The sequence below is a fragment of the Festucalex cinctus genome, chromosome 12 (genome assembly GCF_051991245.1).
Source record: "Festucalex cinctus isolate MCC-2025b chromosome 12, RoL_Fcin_1.0, whole genome shotgun sequence".
NCBI lineage: Eukaryota > Metazoa > Chordata > Actinopteri > Syngnathiformes > Syngnathidae > Festucalex > Festucalex cinctus.
Window position 1 is genome coordinate 1,445,888 of NC_135422.1, and position 16,589 is coordinate 1,462,476.

Here is a 16,589-nt window from a genome sequence, read left to right on the forward strand (position 1 = left end):
TCATAATCAATCATAATCACCTCTTCTTTCTACCTTCCTACTACAGCTAATCAGTTAAAATTTGCTTATCTGGTTTCACTTATTTTAGTTTTAACGAGCTTAAGTCAACATTTTTTTTTTTTTTTTTTCCAAATTGATCTCCATTTTAATTAATAATGTCCTGGATTATTATTTTTTTTTAATTTATTTTTATTTTGTGCTGCTGTTCTCAAGATTGGGCAGCAAATATACATATATAAAGTCATCTGCTCATGATGCTAACTATGCTAGAAACAGCTACTGTACATCCTTAATAAAACGGATCATTCAATTCTAACCCTGAAAGTAAATTATGAATTAATCTAGTGTAATCAATATTTGGTTCCGTTTTTTTTGCATTTTCTGAAAAAAAGTGGGGGAAAAATACATACGCTAAACTATTATTTTAGGAGGGTGAACGTTTTGATGTCACAGTGTCAGGGTAATACTTTGAACTGAATTATAATTCAAATTAAGCACATTGTAGAACTGCACATCTTGTTTTAAAGCTTATTTATGCAGAATGAATCACGCTCTATTTTTGTCTCCTGCGTGTCACAACCTACTGTGACTTCTGCTCCACTGGTGACCATCTGAAAATCCAACTCAGTTTTTTTTTTTGCAAAGCTGCCCCCATCTGTTTACTGCTCGTTGTTTCCACATGCTGCAATATACATTTTAATCAGCAGAAGCAAGAAAAATAAGGATGAAAAGAAACACGTCTGTTGTTTGAATGAATCACAGATGAGATGGAAACTCAAAGTTTTTGTTGTGTTTGCAAGGGCCAGTGCTGTTGATTCAAAACATGATCGTGTTTGTGCTAACGATCCTCTCTTTTCCAATCTTCAGACACCCATGAACCAGGCCTCGACACGATCCCACTGCATTTTCACTGTGCACTTGTGTAGGCGCCAGCCAGGCTCTGCTACTCTACGGCGCTCCAAGCTGCACCTGGTGGACCTGGCCGGGTCAGATCGTGTCAGCAAGACCGGCCTGAATGGGCAGCTGCTTACTGAGGCCAAATACATCAACCTCTCCCTTCATTACCTAGAACAGGTAGCTTCCGAATAAATTGGAGAGCAGCGCGAAACATTGTGATGAAGTTTGTAGTTGTAACATTACTACATTTGACACAAACAACCTCCACCCTTAATTCCAATTTTCACACCTAGCATGCTTGATTCCATATTCACCGTTCAGCACAATATGCAGTACACTATACGGCAAAAGTATTTGAGACACACGACGTAATTGGTAAGAACTGGAAAGCCTCAACGTCATCCAGCAAATGGGGAGGGGAGAGACAATACCATAGACAAATTGTCTGTAGAAATTGAGTAGAAAGACTTCCCAGAAGACTGAATGCCATTGTGATTCTCTTCATTTTATACCAGACATTTGGTTTTGACGGCTGGAGTTCCACCAGCATGACATGCAGATTTCTCATAACAATAACATTTTATGAGCTGTTCCCATCATGCCTTAGCATACAATATTTGCCTGTTTTCACCTTTGCTTTTCTTCAGGTTATCATCGCTCTGTCAGAGAGAAATCGCTGCCACATTCCATATAGGAACTCGATGCTGACCTCTGTGCTGAGGGACAGCCTTGGAGGCAACTGCAAGACCACTATGATTGCTACTATGGCAGTTGACAAGAGGAACCTAGATGTAAGACACATAAATGTTTTGTATTACAAAAGTCATGGCTTGAGCAAAATACAAATATCATGTTTTTCATTTGTTATTCTTTCCACTAAAAAAAACCTATTTGTCATCTTACAAAAAAAAAATTTAAAAAATGCAGGAGTCCATCTCTACGTGTCGTTTTGCCCAGCGTGTGGCAATTATCAAGAATGAGGCAATATTGAATGAAGAACTTGATCCTGCATTGGTGAGTGAGACAGCTGCATACTCTTCAATACCTCACCGGTCATAAATACTGTAACTCAGACCCGATGACACCACGTCTGTCATTACAACCAGACCTTTCACTTGGATTCCAAACCTTAATTTGATCAGCAAATGAGTTGCTGTATGGTTTCAACTTCAAAATGGAACTTAGTGTAACCTACCATGTGTTTAAGTGTCCTCTTTCGCAATCCAAAACCACTTTTTTCCAATGTCAGTGAGTTGTTCTAAAATAATCACTTTTTTTTTTTTTTTTTTTTTTTTTTTTAAGTCTTCAACACATCAACGCCTGCCCGTCTTGCTATATTTCAACTATTCACAGATTGCAGTTGCACTCTCTCCTTGTCTTGTTTACATGCCTTCAATTCTGTTTTGACATATTTGAACCCGGTTCCTCGTATTTTGAGAAAGCATTCAGCTGAAAAGTATTAAGAGTTTTTACACAGTCTGGTTTTACTTGCAAACAAAAACGCCCAAGTTGCACACTTGCAGCCCATGTTGGTATTCTTGTCCAGATGTTGTAGACAAAGAGACTCATTGACAGCGGGTGATTTGGTTTTAAGACGTCGAAGTTACATCATGGACCTTTACACGTGCGTGCGTACACATCGCACAAAACCTTCCCTTGCTCATTTTAATCAGGGACGTGATCGCGCACTTATAAGAATGGCAGCTATAACATATGATACATGAAACTGCCTCTATATTATTGTCACTAACATTTGGCTGGCACTGCATTTCAAAACCATCCACGGATATTTTTAAACTCGTCTGCAGCCAGCCTAGTAATTGTGACAGTGTCTGGCAGCTTCCAACCGTATACAGCACGATTTTACTTCCAAGATTCAAAATCCAATGACAATCAAAGTTGCTTAATGTGTATCAATGTCACAGTGTGCTGTCTTTGTAAAGCAACCAGTTCTAAGTGAGGAAAAATAAGTTGCAAACTCTCTTCTTGGCCTAACAAAGGGGGCGGCATGGCTCAGTGGTAGAGTGGTTTTCTCCCATGCGTGAAGTTGCGGGTTCGTCACCCGTGGTGACCATGTCGAAGTGTCCTTGAGCAAGTCACTGGGCCCCGATTTGATCCCAGTCGACCTGCATGGCAGCAGCTGACCACTGGGTGAGTGAATGGGTGAATGTGAGACACAGTGAAGTGGTTTTGGTGTGGTTGAAGCCCTATATAAGAAACAGTCCATTTATTTACCAACATTGAAAATTGTTGCTAGCCTGAGAACTGTGTTGTTGTTGTTTTTATGAGGATAGAATAAATACATTATTTAGTTGTTGAATTAAGAATGAAACAAATCAGGAATAAGAAATACAGAATTGGACACAAACATATTTTGATTTAAATTGTGGTGTAATTCTATTCTTAATTCCAAATCTTATGTTCTGTACAGTAGTCCTATTGCTTTTCAGGGTCGGTTTCATCCCTCATGGTAAAATATGCAATAAAAAGTGTTCCAGACAAGGATGGTTTCCTCAAGAGCGCTAAGGGTTGTTCCAACCCTAAATTTAAAAACTTCAATTTCATCTTGTTTCTTCCTTAAAGCCATGACCTCAATGTTGAAATTATGGTCCCCAAAGACTCAAAGCCATACTTATACTATATTGAGTTAAATAGAGTCGTGATAAAACTGCTGAAAGGGTCAAAATAATTCATTTTAAGACGTAATGACTCACCTAAACCTCCCTCTCGTAACTGTAAACACCGTATCATCTACCGGAGAATGCATCTATGATTAGAACTTGCGTTTAAATGATACACAGTGTTCGGAGAAAGGTATGAACATCCCTGTGGGTATCTCATTGTTTAGCTTTTTTTTTTTGCTTTTTTTTTTTTTTCCCTTTTTTCCTCCATACTGCTTTGTGATATTGTTGTAATGTGCCCCCTGCATTGTCTAAAATGTCCATATCCTGTCATTTTGTCGTAGCCAAACAAAAGCCCGCGTTTAGACGTTGTTGGAAAACATGCCAGTTTCCTTCATAAAGTAGGGCCCCATAATTGCAGCATGTTTGTGTGTGGCAAACTACGTAATAGTTGTGAATTTAAGATGTAACCTGTAGTTATGCAGGAGTGCTTACAGTTTACTGTGTTTTTTGTGTGTGTGTGTGTGTGTGTGTGTGTGTGTGTGAGCACAGAATAGTTTGTTTGCAAAAACGATTTGGGTCTATTTAAGTCGTGACTATTTTGGTTTGGTGTTAAGTTTATTGACATTTTAAGTTTGCGACATGTCGTTTTCGCAAAACAAGAGCATAATTAATTCGCCCGGGCCATTTCCGCAACATCAAATCTGCACGTTACCGCGAACCTGGACTGCTATGCTGACATCACCGGTCATGCATTTTTACTGCTTTTTTTCCGAGTATTTGAAATTCCGCCATGGAGCTTGTGGTACCAGTGTGGGCTCTGCCCGCTGAAATAGACTCGTGCTGATTGTGCTGTCCGACCGCTGGTGGTCAGTTTTTGAGGATGCAGCTGGGAGTCGACATCAGACCGCAGGGTCCAAAAAAGGTACAGGCTTGCAGCGTCAGCTATGATATTTATGTTTAAAAAAAAAATAAATATGAGGTGGGTAAGAGATGAATATTCTTCCATGCTTATGACACTTACCTCAAAACAAAACTCAGGTTTTCAGTTTCAGTTCCTTCTCTGGGAATCTTGTTTCACACTATTTGACAGTAGGTTTTGTGTTTGTCTGAGGTGTTTGGTATAACCTTTAGACTTAGACTTGGACTTAGACTTGACTTTTGGGATGGCTCCCTGTGGGAAATTTACATGTCCAGCAGCAATAAGAACAGATAATAAAATAAAAAAATAATTCAATCAATCAATCAATAAGGTTATTACACCAGAGATTGAATTAATAATAATAATAATAATAATAAAAATAAAATAAAAAATAAAAATTCAATCAATCAATAAATAAGGGTCCACATGGTCACAATGGCATGGGATCGAACATACAACCTTTGGGTTGCGAGACACTGAGCCACTCCGACCCCATATATGGTCTATGCTTCATTGCTCGATACCTACAAAACCTAAAGGGATGCAAAATTATTTGAATGCCTCTTTCCCCCCCCCTTTCATCTTTTATATAAAAACGTTTTTGGAGTCAGTGCGTATTAGACCGACTGGATGCTAATGTTTGCCAGCAGTGGCAAGCAGAAGGTTTACTTACAGTATGTCAGGCCTCCTTCAGTTTCTTGCTGCTGTATCCAGTTGTCTGGAATCACTTAAATGTTCCTCAAAGTGCATTAGCGTGATAAACCACAAGATTGTCTCATCACTTGGCAGCGGTGACATGACCTGGATTTGTGTGTACATTCTTCGTTTTGTGTCAACTATCGAAATGTGCATCACGTCTGTCTGATTTACGCCGCGTGTACACGCATGTTAACCGCTTGTTTTTGTTGAAATTACAGTTGATTGCTCGCCTGAAGCAGGAGGTTCAATCTCTGAAGGAGGAGCTGACCTTGCTGACAGGAGAGGAGAGAGATGACCAGCTAACTGTGGAGGAGATGAAGAAGTATGTGTTGTCGCTTATTTGTCTATCAGAAGTGTCCTTGGACTTTGTTTGTCTTCTATTTCCGTAGAACAAGAATAACCACTCAGGGCTAATGATGTCTGTTTAGATATGATGTATGACCTTTTCGTTTTTATGCTTTGCAATGCACATGCACATTTTGGTTATCCTGCCACGTCGTCTGCAGTCCTCTCTGATCTGTCATCCATCAGTTACCCACAGTCTTCACAACATATCACTTCACACCTAACAAAAGCAAACCCATTTGTTTGTATGATAAGGATTTTCCCTCCTCAGACAGCCTGGCAGAGCCAAACTTTGATTGGTCGAAAAAAACATTAACGCTGCAGAATCTAAAAATGAGACTGCAATGTTTGTTTCTTTATTGTTTGCGTGAAAAATAAAGACTTCACATTTTTTGCCTCTTTGGATCCGCTTGGAAAGTTGCTTTCGAGTCTTTCCAGTGGCTGCTTCCAAAACTTGGGGGAACCAGTGTTTGGAATATCGTCTCGAGATAGTTTATCAACTGACTGGCGCAGTGTAGCTGGAGCACGAATTTAAGTAAATAGTTGTCTTTGAACAGACCTAACTTTAAACACTAGAAAAACTCCTTAAATATTGATTTCCAGTGTTTGAGCTGGTGCTGAGCGTGATTGATTGTAACTTGTAAGTGTGGTGGTTTAAAATTTCTGTCCGTGTGATTAGGTTGGACGAGTCAGTCAAGGCCTTTGTAGATGATCCTGTTCCAGACGTGACACTGACTTTGGGACCAGACATGAGAAAAATACAGTATTCTTTTTGTCTGTTGAAGGTAATAGATGAACCATATTAATCATAGTCCTTGTCAGTACTGTGTATGTCTGTCTGTCTGTCATATCTGTTTCTTACCATTGCTGTGATGGCGGAACAATGCACATCTTCATCCGGTTTACATCAGGCCATCCCCACAATGTTTCACAAATGCCTTTTTTTTTGTTTTTTGCTTTTTAGTCAATGATTCTGGGCAATAGAAGTGGAAACTGCCATAACCATGATATAGTGGACACACCAGGAGCCACACAGGAAGTAAAGGATATTCAAGAGCACCACCGTGCAGAGGAAGTTGACAAACTAAAGGAATTGCTGGAGCAGCGTGATAATGAAATTAGTATCCTTTGACATGGGTTTATAATAGCAAAATAATTTTGTTTGTCCTGATGATAATGTTTGAAACGTTGTTATTTTCAACACTGAGGGACATATTCACTAAGAATGCGCTGCGTCCGGTAATAGCGCGAAATATTGCACCACAACTGCACACGTAGTCTGCGCCCAGTTACCCACCTATTCACTAAGGATATTGCTCCAATCATATACCGGCGCAAACACGGCCACAAAACTGACAGCTTTGGGGCAAATTTGCACCTGATTTACCACACATGGCAATGGATTTGCGCCAAGAACATGCTTGTTATAGTAACAGTTGCCAGAAAGATGACATTATCAGAAAGCGAGGTTGGACCGAGAGTAAGCGTTTAGAGCGCCATTAAGCTGTATCGAGCAGAGAGGACGACAACGGCGTCATTCGTTCATAAAGTACAAATTATTGGTGTAATCGTTTTTAAAAATATATTTTCAGAGGTTGGCGTGGACTTACAGTATGCATCTGGCACGTAAGAATGATCGTAAAGTGCCTCCCCGCCATTGCCGATCAGCCTGGGTTACTTTATGTGTCCTAAACCAACATAGAAAAAAATCTCTCTCTCTCTCTCTCTCTCTCTCTCTCTCTCTCTCTCTCTCTCTCTCTCTCTCTCTCTCTCTCTCTCTCTCTCTCTCTCTCTCTCTCTCTCTCTCTCTCTCTCTCTCTCTTATCGCTGTATGATCATGTCATCGCTGTATGATCATGTTGTGCCGCAAATGGCATGCACTGCTGTCATGATCCCGGGATCGAGGTTGCGGCAGGTTAACACATGCTTTCCATAAACGTTATTTGCGTCACACAAACTCTGTGTGGCTATTTGCGCTGGCGTTAGTGAATTTGACGCTGCATATCAATGAGTCTCATTTGCATTGGGGTGGGCATATTTTGCGTCACATGTATGCAAATTACCTAATTTACAAAAACGCAAATAACACCGGCACACCGTGACGCAATCTGGTTGGCAGCGCACTTAGTGACGGATTTCCCCATCTGTGCATGTTTAGTGAATTAGGCGCTCCCAGATTGCTCCATTTTTACCAGTTAGCGCCGTGCAAAGGCTACGCAAACCTTTAGTGAATATGCCCCTCAGTCTTTAAATATTCATATCACAATTTAATATAACAATTACAAGGACACCAAGGGCTTTGCTTTATTCAAAGGTTATGATATGGTCCATTAAAATTGGAGCAACATGTGGACTTTAATTTTAGTGTTGTGCCCCACTTCTCTGGTTTAACGGCATGTTCTATATTAACTGTTATGTCTGCTTTATTGGACAACTGAATAAAAAATGAAAAGAAAGATGGAGCAGAGAGATTGAATGAACATCATAAGATGTGTGACCACAATGTGGAGGCCCAGCAAGAAATATTTTCGCCCTATACTTCAAGATTAGGGTCGTGCTTAGCATAAATGAAGATATCAGATGCCAGACAAATCCATGATGGAAAAACCTGGAAGTGAAGTCTTCAATAAGAACGTGTAGAAACAATGACATGAAACCCAGAAAAAAGTTTTTAGCTTAACACAAATGTGTTGTGGGTTTAAAACTTGGCAGCTTCAAAATTAGTGCACAGACACTGTCATTAGCGACTGTAATGGATACATAATTCCCACTAACATCACCTTTTTGTTGTCTGACAGCAATATAAATGATATTCTCCTGATCCGTCATTTATCATATAAAATAATGCCATTTGCACTATTATTTTGTACTGAACATCTCAAATGTTCTGCTGACCACCACAGCCGGACATCTGCTAATGTAATGACAAGGCCATGCATGAGGAACATACAAATGTGTTATTTATTATGGAATGTGCTTCGACCATCATATAGTAGACTATACAGTATTTAGTGTATGGTATGTGGGCCACAAACCAGAAGCCCAATCAATAGTTAATGTGCTCCAATGTTTTATTCATAGAATTCTATACATGGAAGGTTTTCAATCACTAGCCTCACTATCTGCTAGCTCAGTGTTTTCCCATCTTTATTGAGCCAAGGCACATATTTTACACACAAAAAAGTCAAGGCACACTACCAAACAAAAATGTCACAAAGTGTATACAACATTGAAATATTGATAAGCTCATCTCAATGTACCCTCCCATTTTATTCCTTTGAAGAACGGCATGTGCAGAAGACATTATATGGCGTTAAAAGAAGGGAGTAAAGTTTGCAGGCGGGCATATGGACAAGTGAAGCTCGTGGCAGATAACGTGCGAAAGCATCGCAAGTGGCAAGTTCTCCCGTTTCAGACTTGTTTGGTAGCCAGACAACGTCGATGTCATACTCACGCAAGTGCACCCGACCTCACAAGCATTTCGACACTTGGACCGGAGTAGACAAACACATACAATCTCATCAGTAGAGAAGATTTTGTGGAATCTTGGCAAAGTCCCTGCAAGCCTGCCTGGCTCCCATTCTCGCCACTGATTCTTCCCAGACCATGACATCTCCCTGAGTCTGTAATGTCTGACAGGGAGCACATGTCAGCAATCTGCCATTATTAAAAGCCGACTATTGTGCATGCCGTGAGGAAACTAATGTGCTGCTGCCCTTTACTTTGTTGTCATTTTTGGCTCACCTCATGGAAATTCTCTCTATAAGAAACATATTCATCAGTCTAGCTTTCAACCATATCGACTGGCTTTCAGGTACAGCATGTTTTATCATCTGAAGCATGATTTCCCATGAACGGCAAATATTTAATCACAAACAAAAGACGAATTTGCTCTTTAACTCAATGTCTATAGGTATCCTGGTTCGGATTTTGAAGAAGGAGAAGAAAAGGGCCAATGATGCCCCAATGCAGCTCGCAAGTATTTCCAGTGTACAGGAGCATGTGACCATCAATGATGGCAGTTTGTCAACAATGCCACTGCTGAAGGCTGGAAACAATGAAACCACCTCAACTTGTCCTGGTGGACGAGCTGTACAGTATATGAAAAGAGGTAGTTCAAGTTACTTTTTTTCTGGACTGTGGATTTTGTTTGGAGATGTTCTTGTATCTTTTATGCATCCATTACTTATAGCAATCTGTAGCTCTGGAGCCACACGTGGCCCTTTTGTCCCTCTCATGTGGCTCCCTGTGGATCTCAAAAAAAAAAAAAAAAAGACCATTTAATGTCCAAAAAGGAAGAGTAAAACAGAAAATTACCATAAAATGTCCATGAAATTTCCAAAAAATGTCAGAGAATTAAATAAAAAAAAAAAAAAAAGGCAGAATCAAAAAAATTCGAAAAGAGAACATGAAATGTCCAAAAAGGAAGAGGAAAGCAGAAAATTACCATAAAATGTCCATGAAATTGCCAAAAATGTCAGAAAATTGAATTTAAAAAAAAAAAAAAGGCAGAAAAGAAGATGTTCAGTATATAACAATGAAATGTCCAAAAACAAAAGAAGAAATCCCCCCAAAAAATTACCACAAATGTCTTTGGACATTCATTTTGTCGAAGGTACAGATAAAGATTTAGTTTCAGACTTTTTCTCAATGATAGTCTTGAACATTTCCCATATTTTGTTTTTCTTTCCAACTTCTGTCTTCTCATCAGTTATTCGGATTGCTCAAAACTTATTGGGTGTTTTCAATCAGTCGTGGTGGAGGATTGACCGCGCTCACAAGTTGTTAGGGTAGAACTGTTCAACATCACAACAGCAGCCAAAAATAGTTCTGGGTCTGAACCCAGTGACGGTGACAGGTAGGAAGTTTTGATGTGGCGTAAATATGCTTAAACGGTTTTCCTAATCCTTGCAAAAGTAATCAAACATCATGAAAACATCATCACCTCGGGTTCTCAGCACTTCATCGTGACTTCTCTGCTGCCGTTAAATAGTGAGAATGGATCCTGTTAACAAAGGAGTTTGTGGATTGAGTAAATGTTTAGCAGATGTTGTCTCCTGTATAGCTGACGTTTACTTTTTGCTGGAGAAACATTTGTGATGGATTAGATGCAGACAGCAGCCAGGTGATTTCCCTTGCGGAATTTGGGAGCCCGAGCCGATCTTCAGTGTGTCTGTTGAGGTTTTCTTCGGAACATGAAAAATTCTGGATTTTTGGACCATAGGCAGATAACCTGGCATCCCATTAGTATCTATATCTACTTGAGCTTTTCATGGATGAGAATTAGGTGATAAATCCGTCATTTGTTTGAGTGGGCGTAGCAAATTAATAACCGAACTAAAATTTACTGACTCGGATCAAATGGTTTCACGTCACTCGGTCCAGGGTTTTGTTTACAAACTTTACCTGGTGCTTGTTGCGTGCAAGTGCACTTTTGACAATTTGACATTTACAGACTTAAACTATGTGGAAACGATTTATCAAATTTGATATTGTTTTAGCAGTAGTAGAAACGATTTTTCTTTGTTTGTGTCTGCACGGCGATATTATACTGCGGGCACAGCACACTGAATTAGATTGCAGTGTTAAATCATGATGCACAAACAAACTGTTTTTCCATGACATGTGGCGTCTCAAATGCACATGATAAATCTGCTCAGAGGTATTTGCAAGTAAATGTATACATAAATATTTTGAATAGAATTTTGCTATGCAGAGTCTGTTTTTTTTTTTTTTTGTCATCTCATTATCTGGCAGATTGCTCCCAGATGTGTCTTTGTGTTGTGAAAGTAGAACGTCATCACACTGCCACATCCTCTCTAGGGCTTTAGATCATAATCTAAATGGAAAGAAAAAAAAAGAAAAAGCATGCTGACGTGATGAAGATTGCAGAACAAGTAAGTCCCCGGGTTCTTGTGGGCTCGTCAGTGTACTTTTAACCTTACTTCGAATGCAACAGGAATGCAGAGGTTCCTGAGAGTCAAGCCATTTAAGCACCAAAGACATGCTCCTTCGCTGGGGCAGCTGCATTTATTTGACTTTTCCTGCCTGGTTTTGTCTAAGTGGATGATGATGAACCCGGGCTCGCATAACTAGTTCAGTCATAGCCACTGGGCAGTGGGTTTTGAGCCAACAACTCATCAAACTGAGTCTGCGCTCCTGTCTGCGTTAACCACAGTTCGTTCCCCCGTCCCCTCATTTTTGTATATCTGTGCCCAGTGCGGTTAAAAAGGCCAGTGGAGGGCTAATTGCTAACAGTGTCTCCGAAAGAGGAGCCTATTAGAAAAATAAACACACATTTGAATCCTTTCCAGACAGATGAAGGTAGGGGAAATCAATCAATCTGGGAACTGGAACATGGAACATTATGGAGCAATGCTCATATGTACAACATTATTGTAGTCTTTTTCAACGGTAGGTCATCTAATACAGACCATAATTTCACCTGGACTTACTTTTTTTTTTTTTTTTTGTCATGTACATAATATCCTCCAATTCAACCGCTTCCTGTTGGTGACCTAAGGAAGTGAAGCATCTGCTCTTCAACTACTAAATCATTGTCCTTTATGACCTTGCCAACATCTTACATTTAAAGAGATACTTGACGTATTTAGCCGTTTTTGGCAGTCAAACATGAATATTTTTGCCGATAATAAATTTGATATTTTCATTATTTTTCATGTACAATTAGTACCTTTAAAAACGACATTTAGCAACTTGCTGTTCACTGAAAATGACATCACAAGGGCTCAGGTAACCAATCACAGCTCAGCTTGTGAATGTCACATGACCAAACCTAGAAAACAGATTGAGCCCTTGTGATGTCATTTTCAGTCGACAGCAAAGGTACTAGTTGTACGTGAAAAATAATTAAAGTATCAAATTAATTATTGACAAAATATTAACTTTTTATTGCTATAATGGGCTAAATAAGTGAAGTATCCCTTTAAAGCAAATATAAACACAAAAAGAGTCAGTAATTTGATATAAGACCTTTTTGTTCATCTTCACCTTCCGTACATTCTGTTTACAACACATGTAATAATGTTTTTACAATGATCATGTTCTGGACTAAATCAGAACATCCAGTCACGGTCCACTTGCATAAACAGCCCCTACTCCACGCGAGACGCGCATAACTGAGGTACACTCAGTATTATACAGTGGCATCTAGTGGTGAAATAATAAATCATTCGGAAAAAAAAAACAATTGTTTGTGTTAGTAGTATGTAAAAAGATATGTTGTATCGCATAAACGTACTTTTTTAAAATATAACGGTTAGTCTAGAAATCGCAAATTATCTTACATGTCCGCGCCTCGCCTGCTAGTGTCTGCCATGTTTCGCCGCCATCTTTCTGCTACGGGTGCCGTCAAAGACAAATTTCAGCGCTCCATTTCTTAACGCGTTTTTGGAACGCACTTCCGGTTTGTATGGCGACCGCATGTCCACGAAGAAGAAGAGTTTCCGGTCCCCGAAGAGAGCATTATCAAGCATCACACTTACTTTGGGAATTTATTTTATTTCAGCGCGACAAAACAAGAGTTTATATTGTAGCCGCATTTGCCAGATGGAGAGAAATGAGGAACAGACTAGGTTTGGGACGTGCCGGTGCCTTCGACTGCTTTCTACTTGACCGGTAAGTAAGAGTACATTTGTGTTTACGTTTTGAGAGCGAGAGAAAAAGTATACTCCGTACTAATTAATACGATGTTCGTACCTTTGTTTTACGATCACTGTATCTGTTGATTAGCAACTCCGCACCACTCGAACGATTTCGTTATGTAGCTACTTGCTTTGAAAAAAAAAAAAAGATTCCCGCTGGCACGTTATATTTAGAGTAAATGCGCAAGTTATTGTGTAATGTAATGTAACTGTGATTTCGGAGGTATATTTGCCCATAACTTCAATAGAGAATCTAAAGCATACTGTATTAGTGGAGGAGTTGAAAATTATTTTCGTTGTGGTTGGTGAAAATAGGGTTCTCGAAATTAATTTTCGGCAGGGAATAACTTTCTGGACTTAAATGCTGGCTGTACCGTAAGCACTGCTAGAGTCTGAACTCTCTCACTCAAGTGTGTACTGGTCCATTGTGTAATTGGGTGCACAAGAATTTACAGGCTGCCACGTTTTCCACGGAAATTCGACAAGCAAGCAGCCTTTGCATATTCTATGCAGTATGCAGTCAAGTTACCTTTATCTAGCTAATACAATGTTTTGGGCCCAAAAACTAAAGATCTTACCTCTATTTTGGGGGCTTTGTTGGAAAGTTGGTGACATATAGTAGTATCATCAATTATTCTATTTTATTTTATAATTGTGTTTTTGTTTGTGTCACACTAGATCAACAGCCAAACTTGAGGGGTTCCAGAACCATATTCTGATGTATACAAGCATTCATGCACCGTTTAAATACATCACCGACCTGCAAGAAAAAAAAATATCAAGGGGAGAGTCAGCAGCCATATTGGAATGCCCCGAATGAGGACACTTGAATGGAGGACCCCAGAAGGCTTCGGTGTTGTACCACCAGTATCTCCACCTACCATATCTGAGCTGCAACAAACTGAAGTCAGCCGACGTCTTGGTATGTCATTTACATATGGACGGCATTGCACACTACATGAACTTTTTGTGTGAAGCAATACGGAATGGTCACATGTACAAGCACCACTTGTTTTACACAGGACCTGCTGACCAGGTGTCTGAAGCCATGGAGTGACTCCTCCCTCACTTTCCTCAGCAAGCCTTTGAAGAATATGATATCATCGTTGGTGGGAACATGCCCTCACTCCATAACATGTACTTGTGCAGTCAAGGAGCATGTCAAACTTAATAAAACCAGCAAACATTGAAGTGACTTCATTTTTACTGCAGTCTGTTCACACAATCAATGGACAAGCCTTCCTTAATTTTGCCCCAATAACATCATAGAGTAGGCGAAAAGTAGTGTTACAGATCATACTGTGTTCGGGAGAGTTTGAGGAATGTTGCAATGTTAATGGGGGGCAATGTCAGCACACACACACACACACACACACACAAAAAAAAAAAAACATCATGGTATTGAGTTAATCAGATATTTTAGCTGTGTACAACACATACCTGCTCTGTAACACTACTTTTGGCCCAAACCTGTATGTCTATTTTCCATATTTTGAAATGCACAGCGTATTGGTAAAATTCTGGAACAACTGCAATTCATGTAGCTCATTATATTCTAACAGCATTTTTTTTTTTTTTTTAGTTAATATGTTCATTTCATGTAGACTTTTATTTTACTTTATTTTATTCATTCATTTTCATGTACTGTACCTTACATTCATTGGCCAATGAAGAATTCCTTGTCATTGCAAGCATTTATAATAATTCTCCAGGCTTTTGATGTTTTACATTTCTGGTCATGTAAAATAGTGTTAGGTTAGGTGTCGAATGAACACTGCATGTTGACGCCAAAGGAAATTGTATTTTTTTAGTTATTCAAAATGTACAAATTAACACACAACAACAATATACAAGTTATACAAACTACAACAAGTGTCAGACATGGACTAATTATATGCCAGGTAAAAAACCTTTGTATTGTCCTCAAGGATCTGGGAAAGTGTCACTTATTTGCTACAAGTCCACCAAGGTGCTGCAGTCTGGGATCCAGGTACAGGAAATCATGGTGGTGCTGATGTGGGATCCAGGTACAGGAAATCATGGTGGTGCTGATGTGTCAAAAAGTATTTCTTGGTGTCAGTCTATCAGCTGGACTTGGATATCTTCATGTTCCTCCATGGTCATTTCCTGTACGAGTCTCTGCAAGAAGGTAACAATTGTATGTCAGATGAGGTACCAAACAATGAACTGAAAGTCACTGAGCCAATGAAGTACATTATTACATGAGCAAGACTATTTGTGAAAGCCATGTAAATTCCTGCACATCGAAGTACAAGGAAGCTGTTGTATCTTCAATCAAAACTAATTAAGTTGCTTAGTGATATTTATTAGGTAAAATTGTTCAACATGGTGACAAATCGATATCTGAGTAAAGGGTTTCAAATGTTTTTGTAAGCAGCACTTTTCTGAGTGGTTAGTAGCAACAAGACACGGGGGGGTTACGAGTCTGAGTTGCAGATGTGTCGTTCAGTTAACACCATTATTTTTGCACGATATACTAAACATATCAGCAAACTATGTAATCTAAATACCACATATTCCAAGCAAAGGTATGTTTTGAGCCATTCACATGCATGCTCGAATGGAATTATTTTTCCATGATGACATAATTGTACGTTACGAGGCACCGCGTTCTCTTCCTCGTCGTCTCTCTCGCCCCCTTTGAGATGGTCCACATGTCTATAAAACGTATAACATAACTGTGTGTTCTCTGTTGCATGGTTTAGTTACACTAACAAATATGAACATAGATAGCCATTATCATTAGCTGACGTACAGTATTTCCAAACAATGCCGACAAAAATATTAATTCTGAAATTAAATGACTAAATCACAATTATTAGGGATCTGTACAGTATGTCTAACAAATGCAATTCACTTACGTCATCACTCGAGGGAATACCAGAAGTTGTTTGCGTTCTGTTCCGGTGAAATTGGTGGTAGGCTGTTGAAGTAGGGTCTCTCTGGGACGCCGTAGTTCGTGTGCTTAAAATCATTGCATTATCTTGTTTGACCGATAGATGGCGGTCGTGAGCTACACACTGGGGCTTTAAAGTCCACGTAAATGATCCAGCTGCCCCGTAATCAAATCAGACGACTCGGGTCACCCCTGTCAGCCTCCAGCACACGATGCATTGAAAAGAGTCTTTTGCTTTCCAACCATAATAAGTGACCCCGTGAACACATTTTGCACAAAAGTTAGTTTTGGCGAAAGCACTCAATAAAATCTGGAGCGCAGGCTTCAAATAACATTTTCGTACTTGTAACTTTTCATATTTAGTGCTAAGTTCTGTCATGAGCAAATTATTAAATAGCAGGTGGTGGGAAAACTGACCTTGTGACCTTGACAGTGAAGTGAAGGGCCACAACCGCACTAATGCTTAACTCTGTACCAGCAAAGGAATGCTTTCCTGTGGTTGATTCACTTTGATTTTTTTTTTT

The 16,589-nt window shown here is 39.5% G+C and overlaps 1 protein-coding gene and 1 long non-coding RNA gene across 5 annotated transcripts in view; both read left to right on the forward strand.

Annotated features, from left to right (window-relative positions):
* The window catches only part of kif6 (kinesin family member 6), a 43,366-nt gene that overhangs the window by 10,420 nt on the left and 16,357 nt on the right, over positions 1-16,589 (forward strand). For all 4 annotated transcript variants that reach the window (XM_077537781.1, XM_077537782.1, XM_077537783.1 and 1 more), the window contains 7 exons: positions 868-1,074; positions 1,545-1,688; positions 1,825-1,911; positions 5,358-5,461; positions 6,164-6,269; positions 6,449-6,605; positions 9,398-9,595. In XM_077537781.1, the coding sequence (XP_077393907.1) occupies positions 868-1,074; positions 1,545-1,688; positions 1,825-1,911; positions 5,358-5,461; positions 6,164-6,269; positions 6,449-6,605; positions 9,398-9,595 (1,003 nt within the window). The remainder of the gene's footprint in view (positions 1-867; positions 1,075-1,544; positions 1,689-1,824; positions 1,912-5,357; positions 5,462-6,163; positions 6,270-6,448; positions 6,606-9,397; positions 9,596-16,589) is intronic.
* Positions 12,504-15,007, forward strand: LOC144031075 (uncharacterized). Its single transcript, XR_013287432.1, has 3 exons — positions 12,504-13,122; positions 13,827-14,070; positions 14,171-15,007. It is a non-coding gene; the product is annotated as an uncharacterized LOC144031075 (long non-coding RNA).